This window comes from Lissotriton vulgaris, chromosome 7 (assembly GCF_964263255.1).
Source record: "Lissotriton vulgaris chromosome 7, aLisVul1.2, whole genome shotgun sequence".
Lineage (NCBI taxonomy): Eukaryota > Metazoa > Chordata > Amphibia > Caudata > Salamandridae > Lissotriton > Lissotriton vulgaris.
The window spans coordinates 769,777,710-769,798,305 of record NC_141695.1 but is presented as its reverse complement, the minus strand read 5'-3'; the positions used below and the strand labels follow the sequence as shown (position 1 = coordinate 769,798,305).

The window sequence follows — 20,596 nt, the reverse complement described above, 5'->3', positions numbered from 1 at the left end:
CTGGCTGGCCAGCAGGGAAATTAACTTGGGCCCGACTGGGAAACAAAAGCAAGGAGCCTAATTAGGAGCAGAAGCACTGATATTGGACAAATCTTAAAGTGCCAGAAGGAGTGCAGATATGAAAAATGGACATTGAATCTTCCTATGACTAACTATGGCAAAACTGTACTTTAGTGCAGATTTCACCCATAAGATATAATACATTAAAGCACACACACACTTTTCAGCTAGATGCTACAGACTTAGAAGTCACATACCTAATAAGCACCAATCCCTAAAGGGTTGCTTCTGCAACAGGTTATCAATGCACAGATACCGTGCTGAGCTGGACAGTAGCCCCACATACTCATCCCACACGTGTGCACACATGTTCAAGTGCAGTCAACGAACTGGATCTTACCCAAGCTGCACACCAGCAGACCTTGTTTTAAAATGAAGACAATGAAGGCTAACATTCTCAATCTAATTTAACAGAGGTTACATCAAGTGAGACTCAGCTAGTAAGACTCATTCAAAATAAAAAGTCCGAACACTGTGCAGTAACAAAACAAAATTCAGGGTGGTAGTAAAAGGAGGTTACATGAATCATAACCCATTTTCCTACAGTCAGTAATTTCACTAGAGCATGACAGACAATAAGGGAAAACAAAGTCAGACCCAGTTTATCAACACATAATTTGAACCCCTTGGAAAACTAGATACTCTTCCTCACACACCGCCTGGGATAAGGGGAGTGCAAATTTCTCCCAAACGTAATGTCCCCACAGGGTGACAGACTTCACAAGTCTAAAGAGAAGTACCCATTCCAGAACTGGTTGAAAAGGCAGCACAGACAAAGCTAAAGAAACAAAAATAGTTATGACTTCAGAATGGGGAATAAAGTGCATGTGCAGTTTAACCGCACCCAAAACCCACACTTTTCCGGCAATACTGACCAAAGTTCTCACAAACTGTAATTGGCAAAAACTGTTTGTGTCTCCATTGATCACTGTAAGAACACACTAAGAAGGCTGCAGTGGGAATCTTACACTTGGATGGTGGAGACTTAGCTGAAGATTTAGGTCAAGATTTATATGCGGATGGACGGCCCGTTGTTCACCAGAAGAACAGAATACACTATTCTGTCCCCCTGGTGGAGGAACCACCCACCACATTTATAAATGCCCACCAAGTCAGCAGTCATATTTAGTTTATTAGCAGGAACCGCTGTCACGGAGGTTCCTGACAATGTTCTACGCTGTTTAGTGCAGGGCTCTCTCAACATGATGGAGCTCTGAAGTTGCGTCCCGTACTCTCCATACCACTGGAGTCTAGCTAGCCTGGCTGATGAGGGGTGAAACCACGAAACCGGTACTAGGATGCTTGTTTCCAGTCCAGGAAGAACGTGGCCTGGTAGTATAGGCTCTACTGTTCCCACAGGGTGCAGGGTCAAGACTGATTTGCATATGGCTGTGTTCAAACTGGAATGGCATGGGGAGTAAAAAAACAATGGATTTAGGCCCAGGTCTCTGTACTGAGGTGAACGTATGACATTGTTCTGCATTCTGTTCACGAACTGTTCTTTTTGCATTTGTCAGCCCAAGTGGGACGGGTATGCCCAGACGCTGGTCCCGTGCTCTGCATGCCACTAGAGTCTTGACCGTTTGTTGGATTTCACAAATAAATTATTTACATAAAATATGCATAGATCATGAAGATGAAAACCTCTCCTTACTCTTACATACTGGTGCTCCAGAGATGATGGGGTCTTCTGACATGAGGGAGACACATCACCCTAAAGTTAAGAGTATGGATGGGGTATGAATATGACAAGGGACCAGAGCCTGGCTGATGAGGGGTGAAACCCGAAAACTGGTCCTAGGATGCTTATTTCCAGTCCAGGGAGGACTTGGCATGGCAGTTCGGGCTGGACTGTTTCAACAGGGAGCAGGGTCAAGGATGATTTGCATATGGCTGTGTTCAAACTGGAATGGCATTGGGAGCAAAATAAATTATGGATTTAGGCCCAGATCTCTGTACTGGGGGGAATATACGGCATTGTTCTGTATTCTGTTCATCAATTGTTCTTTTTGCATTTGTCACCCGAGGGGGAAGAGTATCCCCAGACATGGATCCCATGCTCTCCATTCCACTGGACTCAAGCTAGTCTGGCTGATGATGGGTGAAACCCCGAAATCTGACCTAGGATGCTTGTTTCCAGTCCAAGGAAAACTTGGCATGGCAGTTTAGGCTGGACTGCTCCAACAGGGAGCAGAGTCAAGAATGATTTACATATGGCTGTGTTCAAACTGGAATGGCATGGGGAGCAAAAAAAACTTTTTGAATTTGTCACCCGAGGGGGACGGGTATGCCCAGACGTGGGTATGTCCTCTCCATGCCACTGGAGTCAAGCTAGCCTTTGCTGATGAGGGGTAAAACCATGAAACTGGTTCTAGGATGCTTGTTTTCAGTCCAGGGAGGACTTGGTTTGGAAGTTCAGGCTGGACTGTTCCTACAGGGAACAGGGTCAAGACTGATTTGCATATGGCTGTGTTCAAACTAGAATGGCATGGGAAGCAAAAAAAAAGGATAGAATTTGGTCCAGATATCTGTACTGGTTTGAATGTATGACATTGGTCGACATTTTGAACATCAATTGTTCTTTTTGCATTTGTCACCCGAGTGGGACGGGTATGCTCTGTCGGGGTTCTGTGCTCTCATTTCCACTAGAGTCAAACCAGCCTGGCTGATGAGGGGTGAAACCGCGAAACCGGTCTTAGAATGCTTGTTTCCAGTCCAGGGAGGACTTGACATGGCAGTTCTGGCTGGACTGTTCCAACAGTGTGCAGGGTCAAGACGGATTTGCATATGGCGGTGTCCAAACTGGAATGGCATGGGGAACAAAAGAAATGATGAATTTAGGACCAGATCTCTGTACTGGGGTGAATATATGGCATTGTTCTGCATTCTGTTCGTCAATTGTTCTTTTTGCATTTGTCACCCGAGGGGAACATGTATGTCCAGACGTGGGTCCAGTGTTCTCCATGTCACTGGAGTCAAGATTGCCTTGCTGATGAGGGGTGAAACCCAAAACTGGTCCTAGGATGCTTGTTTCCAGTCCAGGGAGGACTTTGTTTGGAAGTTCGGGCTGGACTGTTCCCACAGGGAGCAGGGTCAAGACTGGTTTGCATATGGCTGTGTTCAAACTGGAATGGCATGGGAAGCAACAAAACAATGGATTTAGGCTTAGATCTCTGTACTGGGGCGAATGTATGACATTGTTCTGCATTGTGCCCATCAACTGGTTTTTTTTAAATAGAGAAAGAGGCAGGAAAAAGACAGACAGTCCTTTGATAACACAATCCAACATAGCAGAAATCATCTAATTAGGCAGACTGTCCAGACTGGTGTGGCAGAGTTTCTTCCTCTGCTCCACCAGCAATACTGCGGCCAGCCATTTAAACTCTAATGTCCCGCTCAGATTTGTTTTTCTATATAGCCATCATTGTAGCAGCATCTGACAAGTACTTTGCAATGCTTGATTGGCTAGCCGGATCACCACTGAGGAGGAAGTGGAAAAAGAACAAGAAACTAGGTCTAAAAAAAAGTGGTCTTTCAAATGTGTATCCTGGGTGTGAGGTAGTCACATATTTTGTGCTATCCCATTGATGGAGCTTTCAGAGATATTTTATCGCACCAGCTAAAGTAGAACAGTGTTCCAAGCCATAGGTTATGCTTCTGCAAAGATGTAAATAGCTGAACGTGAAGTAAAGTTCCGGTAAAGTCCCAGATGGTAGATAACTACTGCTTAAATACACCAAAAGCGAATTCTTACTAATAGGAAATGATTCCCTCCTAGTAAATCTAGGACATATAGTCATTTACTCTCACTTCTTCTCAAAAAAAAGTTATAGGTTTGTCAGCAGTCAACATAGAACAGCTTTTAAAAATAATGTGTCCATGAAGAACTATGCAACACTGCACACACGCGCTTGCACATGCGCTTCTACCTACCTTTGCCGGCAGTCAAGTCAGCCCATGACATATGTGATTCCTTCAATATGCCAGGTTGTATCACTTCATTATCTTGCCATCCTTTATCCCCAAGAGGCGGGGATCGCAATTTTACTGCTATGAAATGTTAAGAGGGGATGGGGCATGCTCGTGACTAGATGTCAAGCAAAAGCATTGAGAAGAACATGCCCACAGAAGGCTGCAGATCTGCAGGAAGATGTATGTGTCAAGAGAGCAATGTTTCTAAAAGGCATGAGGGGCATACCATGTCACTGTCCTAGTAACGTCTGAGATGGTTATCTGTTTTTCTGAAGACACCAATGATAACTTGACACTGGTAGAAAAAGCATGAAGTTTCTGAAGGAAATGAGCATCGCTTTTGTAGAATTTAGAAAGACAGGAGACTACTACCCCACAGACCCATCGCTAAAGTGAGAGACGTGGAATCCAAGGAAGTTCCAGAAACTTGTAAGACAACTGAACAATGTCCAAAAACTAAATAACATATGGACTGAGAGGCCCATTAAAATCATTTCCGAGTTGCTTGACATTATCAATGTGCTTTAAGTATTTAGGGAGAGGGCAGGAAGGTACAAAGGTAATCCTCTAGCCAGTCTCAGAGGAAAGTATTTCCTTGAAATCTTTACCTACTCTGCAATGAGAGCCAAACTGGAAGCATTGATAATTCCCCTTTGTGGCAAAGGGGCACCATAATGTGAAAAAGAATGAAAACCATCGTATGATTCTATGATTTTATATAATATAGAGCTGACATTCCGCTATTCCTCACCAAGTCCTAACAGTAGACAGACACTCAAATACCAGAAAAATGCCACTTTATGTTTTAGGGAACCAAAAATGGTTGAGGAGACTGCAATCTGGCTTCATGTGATCAATAAGGGCAACTGATTTCATTACAACTTTGATGTTTTAGGTAAACTCCTAACTACAGGATAGGTGTCCTGCTAAAAATAATTTCTGTAAGGATATATAATGCCTTGCATCCTAGGTTGCAAGACCTGACAAATAAGCTAGTATTCAGATGATATATTTGTTAACTATGTTTCCTTCAGCAGATATTTCCAGCCTTTCTTGCTAGATTTTTTAATTTGGAAAGTGTTGCAAGCATCCATTTTATTGCAGGAGATACCATCAAATCTGCCGTTAAGGCAGTGACATTCGTAGCCCCGACATTTAGGATATTAGTGGCACAATTTACAATGTGGTTTATTTATTTCCTATTCATTTCTGTAGGCCCTCGGGTCTATATAAACAAACAATAGCCATCAACACTACCACTGAATTTGATGACCCTGCTCAGTTAGCGATTGAATAAGAGTTTGTGGGATTGATTTAGACTTTAGTGGTGAGGATACTCCGTCCCTATAGTAGCCTCTTTCCATTTAGGGCTACTATAAGCGTTCAGGGGGCCATAGGTTAACATGGGCTGGCACCCGGACACCTCAAGGTGACCAGCTCCAGTATGGTCTCACTGAGAAGTGGCATTTTGGTATCAAACAGCTTGTCTCATCAAATCCAGCTGTTTCCCAGAGTCAGATTTGATGTGGCATGCAGCCGGTAGCTACCTTAGAGGTTACCCACCTAGTTGCCACAGCCTATCCTGTGCCCTGGCTTACAGCCTGCAGCTTCTGCTGCCAAGACAGAAATCTGACCCCCACACCATAAAGTGTGAACACTCCCAGGCATCAGAAACAAGGCCTACCAGGGAAGGAGGTGACACCTCCCCCACTGACAGGATGGTTAGTGAAGTGGCATATCAAGGCGGTGAGCTTCAAAGCTTACACTGCCTCTGATATACATTAAGGCTACATCCCAAATAAGGAAACAGCCAACCCCCTACCCCAGGCACATTTTCTCCTGGGCAGGTAGAAAAAGCGTCTAGACAGGAGGTGTATATCCCCAAGTTTGCCACACCCCTAAGGTGGGCAACCTGGTCTGTACAGCGGAAGAAGGTTTCTGACATTTTTTAAAGTGGGAGAATAGAGGGTTTTGGCATGCAAAGGTGGCACCAACCTCGGCTGTGGTCACCTCAGGGGCGGATTAGCCGCTGGGGCTAGCTGCCCATTAACTACTTACGCCCACACCCCTAACACTTTTCAATCTAGGCACCAGTATCCCAGATCTGATTCAACTTGCAACAAAGGACAAAGAAGAGATCTGAATCTGAGACTTCGGGACCCTCACAAATCAAAGGCACAATACCCTGCACTTGTGGCGACCACTCTGCAACTGCACGACTGCTACTTGTTCTGAACCAGAGACCGGTTTCCCAGGAAAGAGGAACCCCTCTGAGAGGTAAATGCCACTGCAGAACTCAGTTGGACAAGAGGCACTCTCATGGACCCAAACAATCACTGGCCATCAGGCACACTGAGGGATCAACAAAAAGTAAATGGTAAAGTGCAGTGTGGGAAACATGGTCCTCACCTCCAGCAAGTTTCAGGTGGCTACTGTTTTCCTCGGGACTCCAGGACGTTGAAGTAACCCACGGCTGAGCTTGTAGCTGCCAAGGCCTTTTCCTGGTCAGTTAGGCTACCACTACCTTTGTTCAATGCTGTGCCTCGAGGGAAAAGTGGTCCGTTGTTGAGTTATTGCATCCATTTTCCACACCAACAACATATAAGTGGCAAATCCAGCCCATCCACGGCTCCCACTTCTGCATCAGGGACAGCCAGAAAAACTCTGCACCCGGGCCCTACGAGCCAGTCAGAATTCACCGTCTGTCGTGGCCTGGTCCTGGGACTTGTATCACCTTATCCCCCCTCCCATCTCATGGTTTCCACTGAACTTGACCTGCAAGTGACAGATTGTCACTAGTGATTTTCTCCATCGACTGCAACGTTAAAGTTTTGCAGTAGTAAATTTAACTGATTTTTTTTTTTCTCCAAAATCCATAACTCCAGATATACTCATACAATTGTGTTCATTTTGGTGTCTAAATTTATATACAAATCTGCTTTTATGTTAATACATTGGTGTTGGATTTCTTTCGAGTTGTGTCAATTATTTATCGTCCATGTTGGTACTCAGAAATGTTCAACACATGTTCCTCTAGTAAAGCCTGATTGCTCTATGCCACACTACCAGGACTGAGCTAGGGATTTATAATTGTGAATTCACAGGACATATTTTGGGGGATTGTGAGAGTATTGCTTAGTGAAGCCTAACCAGCCTCACTGTATAAAACTCACTTTCCTACTAGCAGCCATTTCTCTCGATTAGGTCCCAAAAGAACAGCTACACGTTTCGGTATTCATTCTTTCTGAGCAAGAACTAGGGGCCTGATCTATAAAGATTCCTAATAAAAAATTGTAAACTCTATCGAATAACGATTTGCAATCCACAATTTCTTATTAGGAATCCACTAAAATGGATTTGGTGCAATTTGCACTATGACTTCTACCAAATGCACTGGTATTTTGTAAACCAACCTATATCTTAATAGGTTAGTTGACAAAACACCCATTAGTAGTAGGTTGTAATTTGGCCTAGCTCATTAATATGCTTGGGGTAGGTCACAAATTGAAACCCACTACAATTGGTTAGATTAACAGGAATAGTGGCCTGGTGTGGTCAGCAGACCACAATGTCTGTGATTGCTTTTAAATAAAGCAATTTCTTTTTAGGTCTGGCACCATCCAAGACCTTTTGATTTTACTAAAATTATATCTACAATATACATACTTAAAAGGGCATTCAGACACCTCTCTTCATCCATCTGCCTGTTGTTGTGTCATTCACATGTTGCTTCCACCCACTAGAGCATACAGTAACAGACAGTGGGTCAGTCTACTTAAGCCACTCATTAACTTCACTTTGAGTGACTTCGTTAACTTCACTTTGAGTGACTTCCACAAGTGAAACACCTGTGTTTTCACTGTGACGGCGGCACCAGCCTGCACTTTCAAAGGGGATTAGAGATCCCGTTGTAGGCGGGTGCAGTCAGGGACTGCACCCGCCTGCAAGGGGATGACTGAGGGGTCCATGGGACACCTTTAGCCCTGCAGAGGGCTGCTCTCAGGAGGCGCACTGACAGTGCGCCACCTTTTAAATGGCGCACTGTCAGTGCGCCTCTTGCAGGCGTCTTTGACTCTGCGCCCTTGTCTGTAATATGCGGTACAAAAGGGGGTGGTGATGGACGGAGCATCTGAATCAATCAAGACATTCACACCCAGTCAAAGGATCTGGGTTTGATCCATCACCGTTCTTTAGCCCACTCTGCCAACCCAGTTCAGACATGGCTATATGCAAATCAGTCTGACCCTGTGCCTCATGGGAACAGTCCAGCCCGAACTGCCAAGCATGTCTTCCCTGGCCCGGAAACAAGCTTCCGAGGACCGGTTTCTGGCATTCCAGCCGTCTTCAGCCCGGCTTGCTTGAATCCAGTGGCAAAGTGAGCAAGGGACTCACGTCTGAGCATACCCTGCCACACTTATGGCGGCCAAAAGCGGTACAAAAGGGGGTGGTGATGGACGGAGCATCTGAATCAATCAAGACACTCACACCCAGTCAAAAGATCTGGGTTTGATCCATCACCGTTCTTTAGCCCACTCTGCCACCCCAGTTCAGACATGGCTATATGCAAATCAGTCTGACCCTGTGCCTCATGGGAACAGTCCAGCCCGAACTGCCAAGCCATGTCTTCCCTGGACCGGAAACAAGCTTCCGAGGACCGGTTTCTGGCATTCCAGCCGTCTTCAGCCCGGCTTGCTTGAATCCAGTGGCAAAGTGAGCAAGGAACTCACGTCTGAGCTTACCCTGCCACACTTATGGCGGCCAAAAGTGGTAGGGGGTGGTGATGGACGGAGCATCTGAATCAATCAAGACACTCACACCCAGTCAAAAGCTACCTTTTGAACCGCTTTTGGCCGCCATAAGTGTGGCAGGGTATGCTCAGACGTGAGTCCCTTGCTCACTTTGCCACTGGATTCAAGCAAGCCGGGCTGAAGACGGCTTAAATGGCAGAAACCGGTCCTCGGAAGCTTGTTTCCGGTCCAGGGAAGACATGGCTTGGCAGTTCGGGCTGGACTGTTCCCATGAGGCACAGGGTCAGACTGATTTGCATATAGCCATGTCTGAACTGGGGTGGCAGAGGGGGCTAAAGAACGGTGATGGATTAAAGCCAGATCTTTTGACTGGGTGTGAGTGTTTGATTGATTCAGATGCTACGTCCACCACCACCCCCCTTTTGAACCGCTTTTGGCCGCCATAAGTGTGGCAGGGTATACTCAGACGTGAGTCCCTTGCTCACTTTGCCACTGGATTCAAGCAAGCCAGGCTGAAGACGGCTGGAATGCCAGAAACCGGTCCTCGGAAGCTTGTTTCCGGTCCAGGGAAGACATGGCTTGGCAGTTCGGGCTGGACTGTTTTCATGAGGCACATGGTCAGACTGATTTGCATATAGGCATGTCTGAACTGGGGTGGCAGAGTGGGCTAAAGAACGGTGATGGATTAAACCCAGATCTTTTGACTGGGTGTGAGTGTTTGATTGATTCAGATGCTACGTCCATCACCACCCCCTTTTGAACCGCTTTTGGCCGCCATAAGTGTGGCAGGGTATGCTCAGACGTGAGTCCCTTGCTCACTTTGCCACTGGATTCAAGCAAGCCGGGCTGAAGACGGCTGGAATGCCAGAAACCGGTCCTCGGAAGCTTGTTTCCGGTCCAGGGAGGACATGGCTTGGCAGTTCGGGCTGGACTGTTCCCATGAGGCACAGGGTCAGACTGATTTGCATATAGCCATGTCTGAACTGGGGTGGCAGAGTGGGCTAAAGAACGGTGATGGATTAAAGCCAGATCTTTTGACTGGGTGTGAGTGTTTGATAAATTCAGTTGCTACGTCCATCACCACCCCCCTTTTTAACCGCTTTTGGACGCCCTAAGTGTGGCAGGTCATACTCAGACGTGAGTCCCTTGCTCACTTTGCCACTGGATTCAAGCAAGCCGGGTTGAAGACGGCTGGAATGCCAGAAACCGGTCCTCAGAAGCTTGTTTCCGGTCCAGGGAAGACATAGCTTGGCAGTTCGGGCTGGACTGTTCCCATGAGGCACAGGGTCAGACTGATTTGCATATAGGCATGTCTGAACTGGGGTGGCAGAGTGGGCTAAAGAACGGTGATGGATTAAACCCAGATCGTTTGACTGGGTGTGAGTGTTTGATTGATTCAGATGCTACGTCCATCACCACCCCATTTTGAACCGCTTTTGGCTGCCATAAGTGTGGCAGGGTATGCTCAGACGTGAGTCCCTTGCTCACTTTGCCACTGGATTCAAGCAAGCCGGGCTGAAGACGGCTGGAATGCCAGAAACCGGTCCTCGGAAACTTGTTTCCGGACCAGGAAAGACATGCCTTGGCAGTTCGGGCTGGACTGTTCCCATGAGGCACAGGGTCAGACTGATTTGCATATAGGCATGTCTGAACTGGGGTGGCAGAGTGGGCTAAAGAACGGTGATGGATTAAACCAAGATCTTTTGACTGGGTGTGAGTGTTTGATTGATTCAAATGCTACGTCCATCACCACCCCCTTTTGAACCACTTTTGGCCGCCATAAGTGTGGCAGGGTATGCTCAGACCCTTGCTCACTTTGCCACTGGATTCAAGCAAGCCGGGCTGAAGACGGCTGAAATGCCAGAAACCGGTCCACGGAAGCTTGTTCCGGTCCAGGGAAGAAATGGCTTGGCAGTTCGGGCTGGACTGTTCCCATGAGGCACAGGGTCAGACTGATTTGCATATAGCCATGTCTGAACTGGGATGGCAGAGTTCGCTAAAGAACGGTGATGGATTAAACCCAGATCTTTTGACTGGTGTGAGTGTTTGATTGATTCAGATGCTACGTCCATCTCCACCCCCTTTTGAACCGCTTGTCTATAATATGGCACGAGCACAGAGTCAAAGGAAATCCCTCATTTGCATATGCAAATGAGGGAATACCCTCTGAAGGCAGCGCTGGCACATTAAGTGTCCCAGCGCTACCAGTATTATAGAAGGGGACGCACAAGCGTCGGTGCCTCCTTCTATAACACCAAAGTGCTCAGGGGATGCACAAAGCGGGCACAAATGCCAATTGCGCCCCCCGGGGGCCCTTTCTGTAATACTGCCCCTGGTGTGCCTAACACAAAACATCTGAATAAGTAAGATATGGTTGCTGCATGGATTTGAGGTGCACCTCGTGCATCCAGAGATTAACACATATGCTCAAACACAGAAATAGTCTGAAACAAATCTTACTGTTGTGGCTAGGTTCTTCTCGTTCCGCTGTAGGGTCCAGAGTCCAGAGGAGAATTCTAGCAGCGTTGTGGTTCCTAGCTTGGAGCCGCAGGCGATAATGCGTCCATTCTCCTGAATGCGCAGGCTGTAGAGAGATTCATCACACACCTGCCCCAAAGAAGGATTGAAATAAGAAAACCAGTATGAATGCGACAAAAAGCGACAGGGCATATACTATCGAAGTGAACACTTTACGTCACAACAAAGCACAATAAGCATTAAAGCAGGTGTGGACGCTATTACGGGTAAGAGACAGATCACTAATTTGAAACATCTCCCACTGTTGCAGAATCATCAGGCCCATCGCTTATGGCAGCAATCCACTATAACTTTGCCACCTCTGATAATCTTCTGGTGTCATATTCAAATGTTCGCATGAGGAACAATAAAGAAATCAAGTTTTCAATGTGTAGGCGTAATCAAATGTAAATTTCTCTTCTACAAATCCACTCAGTTATGAAGGTAGTCTGTCCTACTCAGCTGTGTTCCCTATAGAATTGGCATTTTGGAGCAAATCGATATAGAGAAAGATCGTTTCCATGCTTCCATTGCTTTATCCTTGTCAAAGCCCAATCAGAACATCTTTTTAACCTACTGTACAGGGTTAGGGTACTTAGGTAGTGCAAAGAGCACAGGGTCCATGGAGACTGAGAAATAGCTTGCAACACATGGTCATACTAAGGAGCAGGATCTACAGGGCAGATAGCGTGCAGAACTTAGCACAGAACACCATGGTTTAAGGCGCACAGAGGGCTAATATAAAGAGCTATGGATCAGATGTACTAAAATAGGGCTCGCCAAAAGTGGTCGCAAATTGCCCCAGCCTTTTGCGAGTCCTATGATATTTTATGAACCAACCTATGTACTGATAAGTTGGTAGAACCACTGTGGGTCACATTTTTACCTACTTTCTGAATATTAAAGTGGAAGGTCATAAATTGCTACCCACTATGAATTTGCTGCCGTCACAGTGATGGTGGCCTGCTGGAGTTGATCATTCAGTCTGAACTCACGTGTTCTGCCAACGTAGAAGAAAACAAGTTACTTACCTGTAACTTTGGTTCTCCAGTATTGGTAACTTTCATAGATTCCCATAGCTTGTATCATTCCCAGTCGTCGGAATGGGAGCCTCTGTAAATAAAAAATAACATAGCAGTAGATAACAAAAGAGAAAGAAAGGCCTAGGCCTCATCTCATTTTGTAGCATATTCACCTCTATTTGCAAAAGAGACCAAAAACATGTAACAACCAATCAGATTAGCCTCACCCCATTGAACCTTCCGGAGAGAGTCTCAGAGCCTCAGATTTTCATAGCCGTTGTGTAACAGTAAACACATTTGCTGAAGGCTGAGCTTTCCCAGGGGAGGAGGGTGGGCGCATGGGAATCTATGAAAGTTACCACTACTGGAGAACCAAAGTTACAGGTAAGTAACTTGTTTTCTTACTCCAGTATTGGAACTTTCATAGATTCCCATAGCTTGTATCACAGTAACTAGCAGTTAGCAATAAAGCACATTTTGCGACAGAAATACTGAAACAACTCTGTATCCATACTATCATGATAAGTTAACAGACCTTGAAACAGTAGTCAGTAAAAATTATCAGATACAAAATGTGCAATAACAGGAAGGAGGGATAGAAGGGAAAGCTCATAGCTTATTGGAAGAGATTACTCAGGACTGCTTGTACCATTGCCGCCTCATTTTGTGTGGAAGAGTCCAAGCAGAGTAGTGCTTTGTGAAAGTATGGGCACTGCTCCATGTAGCTGCCCTACAAATGTCCTTGATAGGAACCCCAGCGAAAAGAGCAGCAGATGATGAAACTGATCTTGTTGAGTGAGCCCGGACACGTCCTTCTAGCGGCTTACCCGCCGTTTGGTGATAGTAGTGAATTGGGCTGGCAATCCAACGTGAAATCCCTTGCTTTGAAAGGGGAAAACCTTTCCGAGGAGCACTAAAATGACAGAGAGTTGTGTAGACTTCCTGAAATCCTTTGTGCATTGAAGATAACATTTTAGGCATCTCTGGACATCCAAGGTATGAAGAGACCTTTCTGCTAGAGTCGTAGGTCGAGGGAAAAAAGATTTTAGAACAACAGGTTCATTCTAATGGAAATTCGAAGTGACCTTTGGAATAAAATTTGGAATTGTCCGTAGAATTAGAGTGTCGTTTTTTAACTGTAAAAAGGGTTCCTTAATCGTGGGAGTTTGAAGTTCTCCAACTCTCCTGGCTGACGTTAAGGCAAGAAGGAGAGCCATCTTCCATGACAGAAATTTAAGATCCACTCTATGAATAGGCTCAGACGGAGGTCTCATGAGATGAGCAAGAACAAAGTTGAGTTGCCACATTGGCGGCGGAGGTCGAACCAGAGGGAAAACTCCAAAGAGTCCTTTCAGGAATTGTTTAACAATCCTTGCAGACCAGAGGGAAGGGCCAGAGGCTGTCCGTCTGAATCTAGAGATAGCCACCAGGTGTACCTTGATGGAAGAATGTGCAAGAACCGATTTGGCCAGAGACAGAATGTAAGGTAATTTTTGATGAGGAGCAGAAGAGAACAGTGAAGGTTCTCTCGGAGGCACCACAAACAAAAACGTTTCTATTTTGCGCAATAGATCTTATTTGTAGTTGGTACACAGGCTTGAGCTAAAACCTCTTTACAGTCTTGAGGGATATTTAAACTCTGGAACTCTCGGTGCTCAGGAGCCACGCTGTCAACTGAAGTGAGCTCTGGTCCCAATGCACCACTTGGCCCTGGGACATCGTCAATAGAGAAGGAATGGGATGCAGGTGAACCGGCTGATCCTGAGAGAGTGGGAGAAGCTCTGTGAACCAGAACTGGCAGGGCCACGCCGGTGCTATTAGAATCATTGTGCAGGGTTCCGTCTTGAGTTTCCAGAGTAATCTTGGAATCAGGGGAATTGGCGGAAAGGCAGAAACAAATGCACCTGACCATGCCATCGAAAGAGCCTTCCCCAACGATCCTCGAAGGTGATCCCTGCTTGCATAAAACTGGCATTTCCTGTTGTCGCGAACAGGTCTATGGATGGAGTGCCCCTAAGAGTGAAAGTTCCGTCGAGGGTGCCCTGATCCAGTTCTCACTCGTGACAGACTGACTTCAGATGACTTAACGTATCTGCTGTCGTGTTGAGGGTACCTGGAAGATGCTCTGCTGAGAGAGCGATTATTTGAAGAATTGCCCATTCCCAGATCTCTTGGGCCTCCTTCGAAAGAAGTTGAGGTGTTGTTCCACCTTGCTTGTTCACATAGTGCATGTCCGTCCTGTTGTCTGTGCGGACCAGAACGGTGGAGTACCGAATCCTTGGAAGGAAAGCTTGTAAAGCCAAACAAATCGCCTTGAGCTCCAGAAGATTGATGTGGAGAGTGCGTTGCTCGGGTGTCTAGTGATCGCTTACTTGAAGGTCTTGCAAAACCGCTCCCCAGCCGTCTAGAGAGGTGTCTGTGGTCACTATCAAAGGAGCTGGAGAAACTTTGAAAGTGAGACCTTTCGAGATATTGTCCTTGATGGTCCACCAGTTGACCGCCTCTTTCATTAGAGGAGTGACTATTATTTTGTCATTGAATGAGCCTTCCACCTGGCACCATTGCATGTCCAGTTGTTCTTGCAAGGGGCGCATATGAAGTCTGCAATGGGGAATTAAGGATGAAATCGATCCTAGGAGAGATTTGCATAGACGGACAGACAGAGTTATTTTTTTCTGCAATTGACCGGTGGAAAGAATCAGCCTTTTCCGTCTTTTCTCTGATGGGAAAGCTTAGCAACAAGTTGTATCCAGAATGGACTCTAGAACCTTGGCTGACCTGGATGGATGAAGGACTGACTTGTCTCTGTTTATTTGAAGACCCAGATCATTGAAAAGCTAAATGCAACTTTCGACTGCCCTTGTAGTTGCTTGGGAAGATGGAGCTTTTATCAACCAATCGTCCAGGTAGGGAAAAACCTGCAGTGACTGTTTTCTAAAAAACGCTGCAACTGGGACCAATACCTTTGTGAATATCCGCGGAGCGGATCAGAGTCCGAAAGGTAGGACCCTGAACTGAAAGTGGATCTTGGCTACTGTGAAGCGTAGAAATATCCTGTGGGCTGGGTGAATAAAAACATGGAAGTATGCGTCCTCGAGATCCAGAGTTGCCATATAATCGCCTGTATTCAGGACGCAAGATATCCTGAAGAGATACCATCCGAAACGAGAGTTTTATGAGATAAGTGTTGAGCTCCCTCAGGTCTAGGATTGGGCGCCATTTTTCTTCCATCTTGCGAACCAGGAAAAACCTGGAATAAAACCCTTTTCCTCGTTGGGATAGAGGAACTGGCTCTATCGCTCCTTTGATGTGCAGTTGATGAGCTTCGAGACGTAGAAGATGCAGATGTTTTGATTCGGTGGCGCGAGGGGCTCAGGAAGGTGGTAGGTGTTGAAACTCTAATGTGTGGCCAAACCGGATGATATTGAGGACCCACCAATCTGATTGTATGATCTACCAGCTGTGGAGGCATTGTGATATCCTGCCCCCCACTGATGTAACAGGGGATGAAGGCACAGTAGGCAGAGCCGGGAAGCCGCTATTGGCGTTTATAATCATTTCTCTCCTGACGTCCTTGTCGTCCTCTTGAAGGCTGTCAAGAGAAAGACACCGATTGACCTTGGGGTTGAGAGTACTGAGGTTTGTATGACTGTGAAGACTATGAATAGGAGGAGTAGCGCTGTTGGTATCCTCCTCTGTATGTAGAAAAACCTTTTCCTCTTGCACCCCGGAAGGGCATCTTGCGGTATTGCAATGTCCCCAGGGACCTTACTCTCTCTGTGTCTTTTTCGATGTCCTGTAGAGTGTCGTCCACATGCTTTCCAAAAGGCATTTCTGCATCAAATGGTAAATCTAAGATCTTATTCTGAAATTCAGGGTGAAACAAGGTAGCCCGAAGCCAGCCTTGCCATCTTAGAACAGCTGAACCTGCCAAATCGCGAAAAGCAGTGGTGGCAATGTACATTGCACAATCGATAATCTCTGAAGAAGACCGCTCTCCTTCCTTCAGGATCGTCTTCACGTCAGCCTTGGAACCATCTGGCAGTTGATCCATAAATGGAGATAAATCGCACCACATTTGGAGATCATATCGTCCCAAAATTGCAAGAGCATTAGCAGCTCTAACAAGAAGGCTGGACATAGAGGAAAACCTCTTCCCCACATTGTTTAGGTGCCTACCCTCCTTATCTGGTGGTGTGGTAAGGGGCGCCAATGGATTCTTTGATCTTCCCTCCCGTCTCTCACCAAACAGCTCTTCATTCCATCTCTAGCTCCTAGACGCCCTTGGGCAAAGTAGCGCTCTATAAATTCTCCCTCAACTCAACTCAACCTTCTTTGAGCCGCCTGAGAGATAACAGAGTCCAGCTTTCGTTGACCAACCAGGCAAACGGGACTATCTTCAGGAGTCTTATATTTTTTCTACAGTTGCGGAAGAACAGGGATGACGGTAGCTGGAGACTGCATCACCTTTATTCCCTCACTCCATACATGCTCCACAATCGGGATATAATGGATGGATTTTCTATAAGGCTCCATAAAATCATAAAGAAAGCATTCCAATTGTACGTTTGAAATGGGAAGGACCAACCTCTTGGAAGCTCTCTCCATAAGCTGTCTGCTGGAGGAGAATCTATAGGATCCAGTAATGGTGAAGAAGGATCCGGAATGACATATTCGTCCCATTCCCTATCTGGATCCGGGACCTGTTCCACATTCTGATCATCATCTGATGAATCATCATCATGCACAGTTAGGATATTCTGGCGACCTTCTATTGGTTCCAGATCAAGAGGTTGAGGTAATTGAGGAACCACTGTAGCCGAAGAATCGGTCGGGTTGGTGGATGTTGCATTAATTTCTGATCAGAAGTTTGAGATGGAAATCTCCTCTTATAATCTAGCAACATGATTTGTAAGTCACTGATAAGTGAAGATGGCATGGCCACCATACCCTGCTGTGATTGCTCTTGTGGTCTATCTCGTGGAACGTATCGTTGTTGTTCCATGTAATAATCTTCAGAATCCGAGTCCTGGTATTTTACTTGAAGTTGGGATGGACTGTAAGCATCTCCATAAGGACTCTTCCTCTTCCTCTGAATATTCCTCGGCCAATAGCAATGCCGGAGGTAATGGTGTCACTCTACGAGGAGATGTCATTTCCGGTGTGATTTGGCATCTTTTTATAGAAATGTTAACTTTTTGTATCGTCGACGAGGTCGCCGTCCAAGGAATCGTCGACGGAGAGTGGATTGTCAACGACGATGGGCTGATGGTCAAAGGTACCGTCGACGAGCTCGACATCAATACCATTGTAGATTTTGTCATCGACATCGTCTTCATCGTCGCCGTCGAAACCATTGTCGGCGTTATCATCGTCGACGTCGAGGTTGTCAACATCGTCGACGGCATTGTGACAGGTACCTGTAGTGTCGTCAAAGTCATCGTTGGCAAAGCTCTCGACGACAGGCCCGCCGACAGAGCTGGAATCCACGCCAGGTGAATTTGAGTCGCCATTGTCTACGTACCTGATATTGTCGTTGTCGACTGACGGATTTTCTTCTCAGATCTTCCCTCTTGAGGTACAGAAGTTGGTTTCTTGAATAATTTTGCCTTTTCAGATGGTGGAGAGGAAACAGAAGGTCCATGGCCCACCTTCTGAGTTGAAAGTACCTCAGGAACTAGTCCCTCCTTCTCCTTTACACCTCAGTGACAAGATTTTTTGGGACTGGGCATGTCAGACGTATCAGAGGTTTTTTGTAAGGCCTTAGTAGGCAGTTCAGTCAAAGTTGAAGGGGAAGACCTACCCCTCTTTTTAAACCTTCTTGAAGATGTAGCTGAGGAGGAATCATCACAGTTACTGGATAGTACTTCCTTACGTGACTTCATCTTCTGCAGCCAGGTTAGCAGACGTCCTTCCTTGTCTCTCAGAGTCTTGGTAGAAAAGGTCCTGCAGATCTTACAATCAGTGGCCTTATGATCAGGGTACACGCAATAAATGCAGCCTTTAGGCTTGTCCTCAATGTAAAGACTTTTCTTAGAACAAGTAGCACAGGCTTTAAATAAAGCTTTCTTCTCCTTGTCTGACATCCTTCAAGAGAAAAAGATGAAATCCAAAAGTTGTAGAGAAATCTGAGCAGAGCTCAGTGGACACTCCCTTAGCACAACGTGCGGTAGAAAATCTGAGGCTCTCTCAGGAAGGTTCTATGGGGTGAGGCTAATCTGATTGGTTGTTACAAGGTTTTGGTCTCTTTTACAAAAAGAGGTGGAAATGCTACAAAATTAGATGAGGCCTAGGCCTTTCTTTCTCTTTTGTATCTACTGTTATGTTATTTTTTTATTTACTGAGGCTTCCATTCTGACGACGGGGAATGATACACGCTATAGGAATCTATGAATATATTTATTTATTTGTTAGATTTATACCGCGCATGGTTGCCCCAGCAACGGGGCGTCCAATACTGGAGTAAGCTGACTTCTCCCTCATTTGTAATACCAGCCTGTCAGGGAAGAAAGAGGTGAAGGGATGTTTCACACTTAATGGCTGAAGTTCGCTCACTTGCCTTCCTGCGATGGTGATTAAGAAAATTGTCCTAAACATTAGCAAACGTAATGGAAAACTATGCAAAGGTTCCATTAGGAAATTAAGAACCAAAGTTAGCTGGCATTGTAGCATAATACTGGGTGTAGGAGGGTACTTGTTTGTGACCTCTTTCAGGCATCTCAGAACCATGAGGGACTTAAAAAGAAATGGTTGATTAGGTAAACGTGAATAAGCCAATAGGTTTGACAAACAACATTTGACAGGAGCTACAACGCTGCCCTTCTGGGCCAGTGTGAAGGCAAGAAGACAGGTACGCCTGAAGAGGATCTATGGATTTGCCTGCACAGCAGTTAACCAATGTGCCCTATCGTACAGAATAAACAGTTTGGGCGGAATGTCTTCTAGAACATAAAGCAACGTCCACCATTTCAGAGGGAGAGAAAAAGAATTCAGGTTGCCCTGCTCAATATACATGCAAAAAGAATAATTGATGGACAAAATGTTGAACAATGTCAAACATTCACCCCAGTACAGAGATCTGGGCCTAAATCCATCGTTTTTTGCTCACCATGCCATTCCAGTTTGGACCCAGCCATATGCAAATCAGTCCTGACCCTGCACCAAATGGGAACAGCCCAGCCCAAACTGCCAGGCAGGTCCTCCCTGGACTGGAAACAAGCACCCTAGGACCGGTTCCGGGCTTTCAGTCCTCATCAGCCAGTATTGCTTGACTCCAGTGGCATGGAGAGCACGGGACCCATGTCTGGGCATACCCGTCCCACTCGGGGTGACGAATGCAAAAAGAACAATTGATGGACAGAATGCTGAACAATGTCAATCTCCAGGCACATAGGTGTAGGCTCCGGAGGTTGGGATTATAACCTGTCACTGCGAGAGGATGTCTGACAATTGTTGAATATGTAAATTCCCACAAAGCTATGACTTGTGGTTGTTAATTACTTTCCTAATAACCACCACTGCTCTTTTGGTAATGCCAATGTGCGAGTTTCTATTGCCAAACTTACTGCAACAGAAAATCTGTTGCACTGGCAGACTACAACCCATAAAAAATGCAATTTTGGGGACAAAATATTTCCACAAATTCAGGAAAAATATTTGTGATTTTTCCACCCGAGACAGAGTGTGTGTGTGCCTGTGTGTGCATATGTGTAGCCTGTCTATATATCAGTCTAATTAAAAGCAAATTTTGGTACTTGCTGGATTTGTTCCCTAATTTCGATAGTACTTCATAAAATAGCAAGGTGGGATGAAACCACCCATCTCCCAACCATTTCCTCTGTGTGTTCTCAGAATGGTAGCCTTGCACAAATCTTTCCACTTCTCCGCCATCGTCTTGAAGGAGTTCCAGCACTTACTAGAGTTCTCGGATACCCCAGCTTCAGAGCACAACCCTGTTACAGTGTGAGTGCCATTCCCCCTGCTGTTTGTAGGCAACATGCACAGGCAAATCTGGGTGCCCAGGATAGCCACTGAGAGTACAAATATCAATGTCAAGGAAAGATGGACCCATATTTTTCCCTAAATATCCCTTCAAGAAGGCTACTTGAGAAAAGACTTCAAATAGGACAGATAATACATAGCTAGTGCTGAATGAACAACGGAGTTGATATCACCACTTAAAACAGAAAAAAAGAATCATGTATTATACTTGGATTCTGTCAGGGAAAAGTCTGAAAAAAAGGTAAAGTGTAGCCGCTATTATGTGGTTTGTAAACA

The 20,596-nt window shown here is 45.7% G+C and overlaps 1 protein-coding gene across 3 annotated transcripts in view; it reads right to left on the bottom strand.

Annotated features, from left to right (window-relative positions):
- Positions 1 to 20,596, bottom strand: part of DNAI2 (dynein axonemal intermediate chain 2) — a 277,331-nt gene that overhangs the window by 134,864 nt on the left and 121,871 nt on the right. For all 3 annotated transcript variants that reach the window (XM_086928785.1, XM_086928783.1, XM_086928784.1), the window contains exon 10: positions 11,241 to 11,387. In XM_086928785.1, the coding sequence (XP_086784911.1) occupies positions 11,241 to 11,387 (147 nt within the window). The remainder of the gene's footprint in view (positions 1 to 11,240; positions 11,388 to 20,596) is intronic.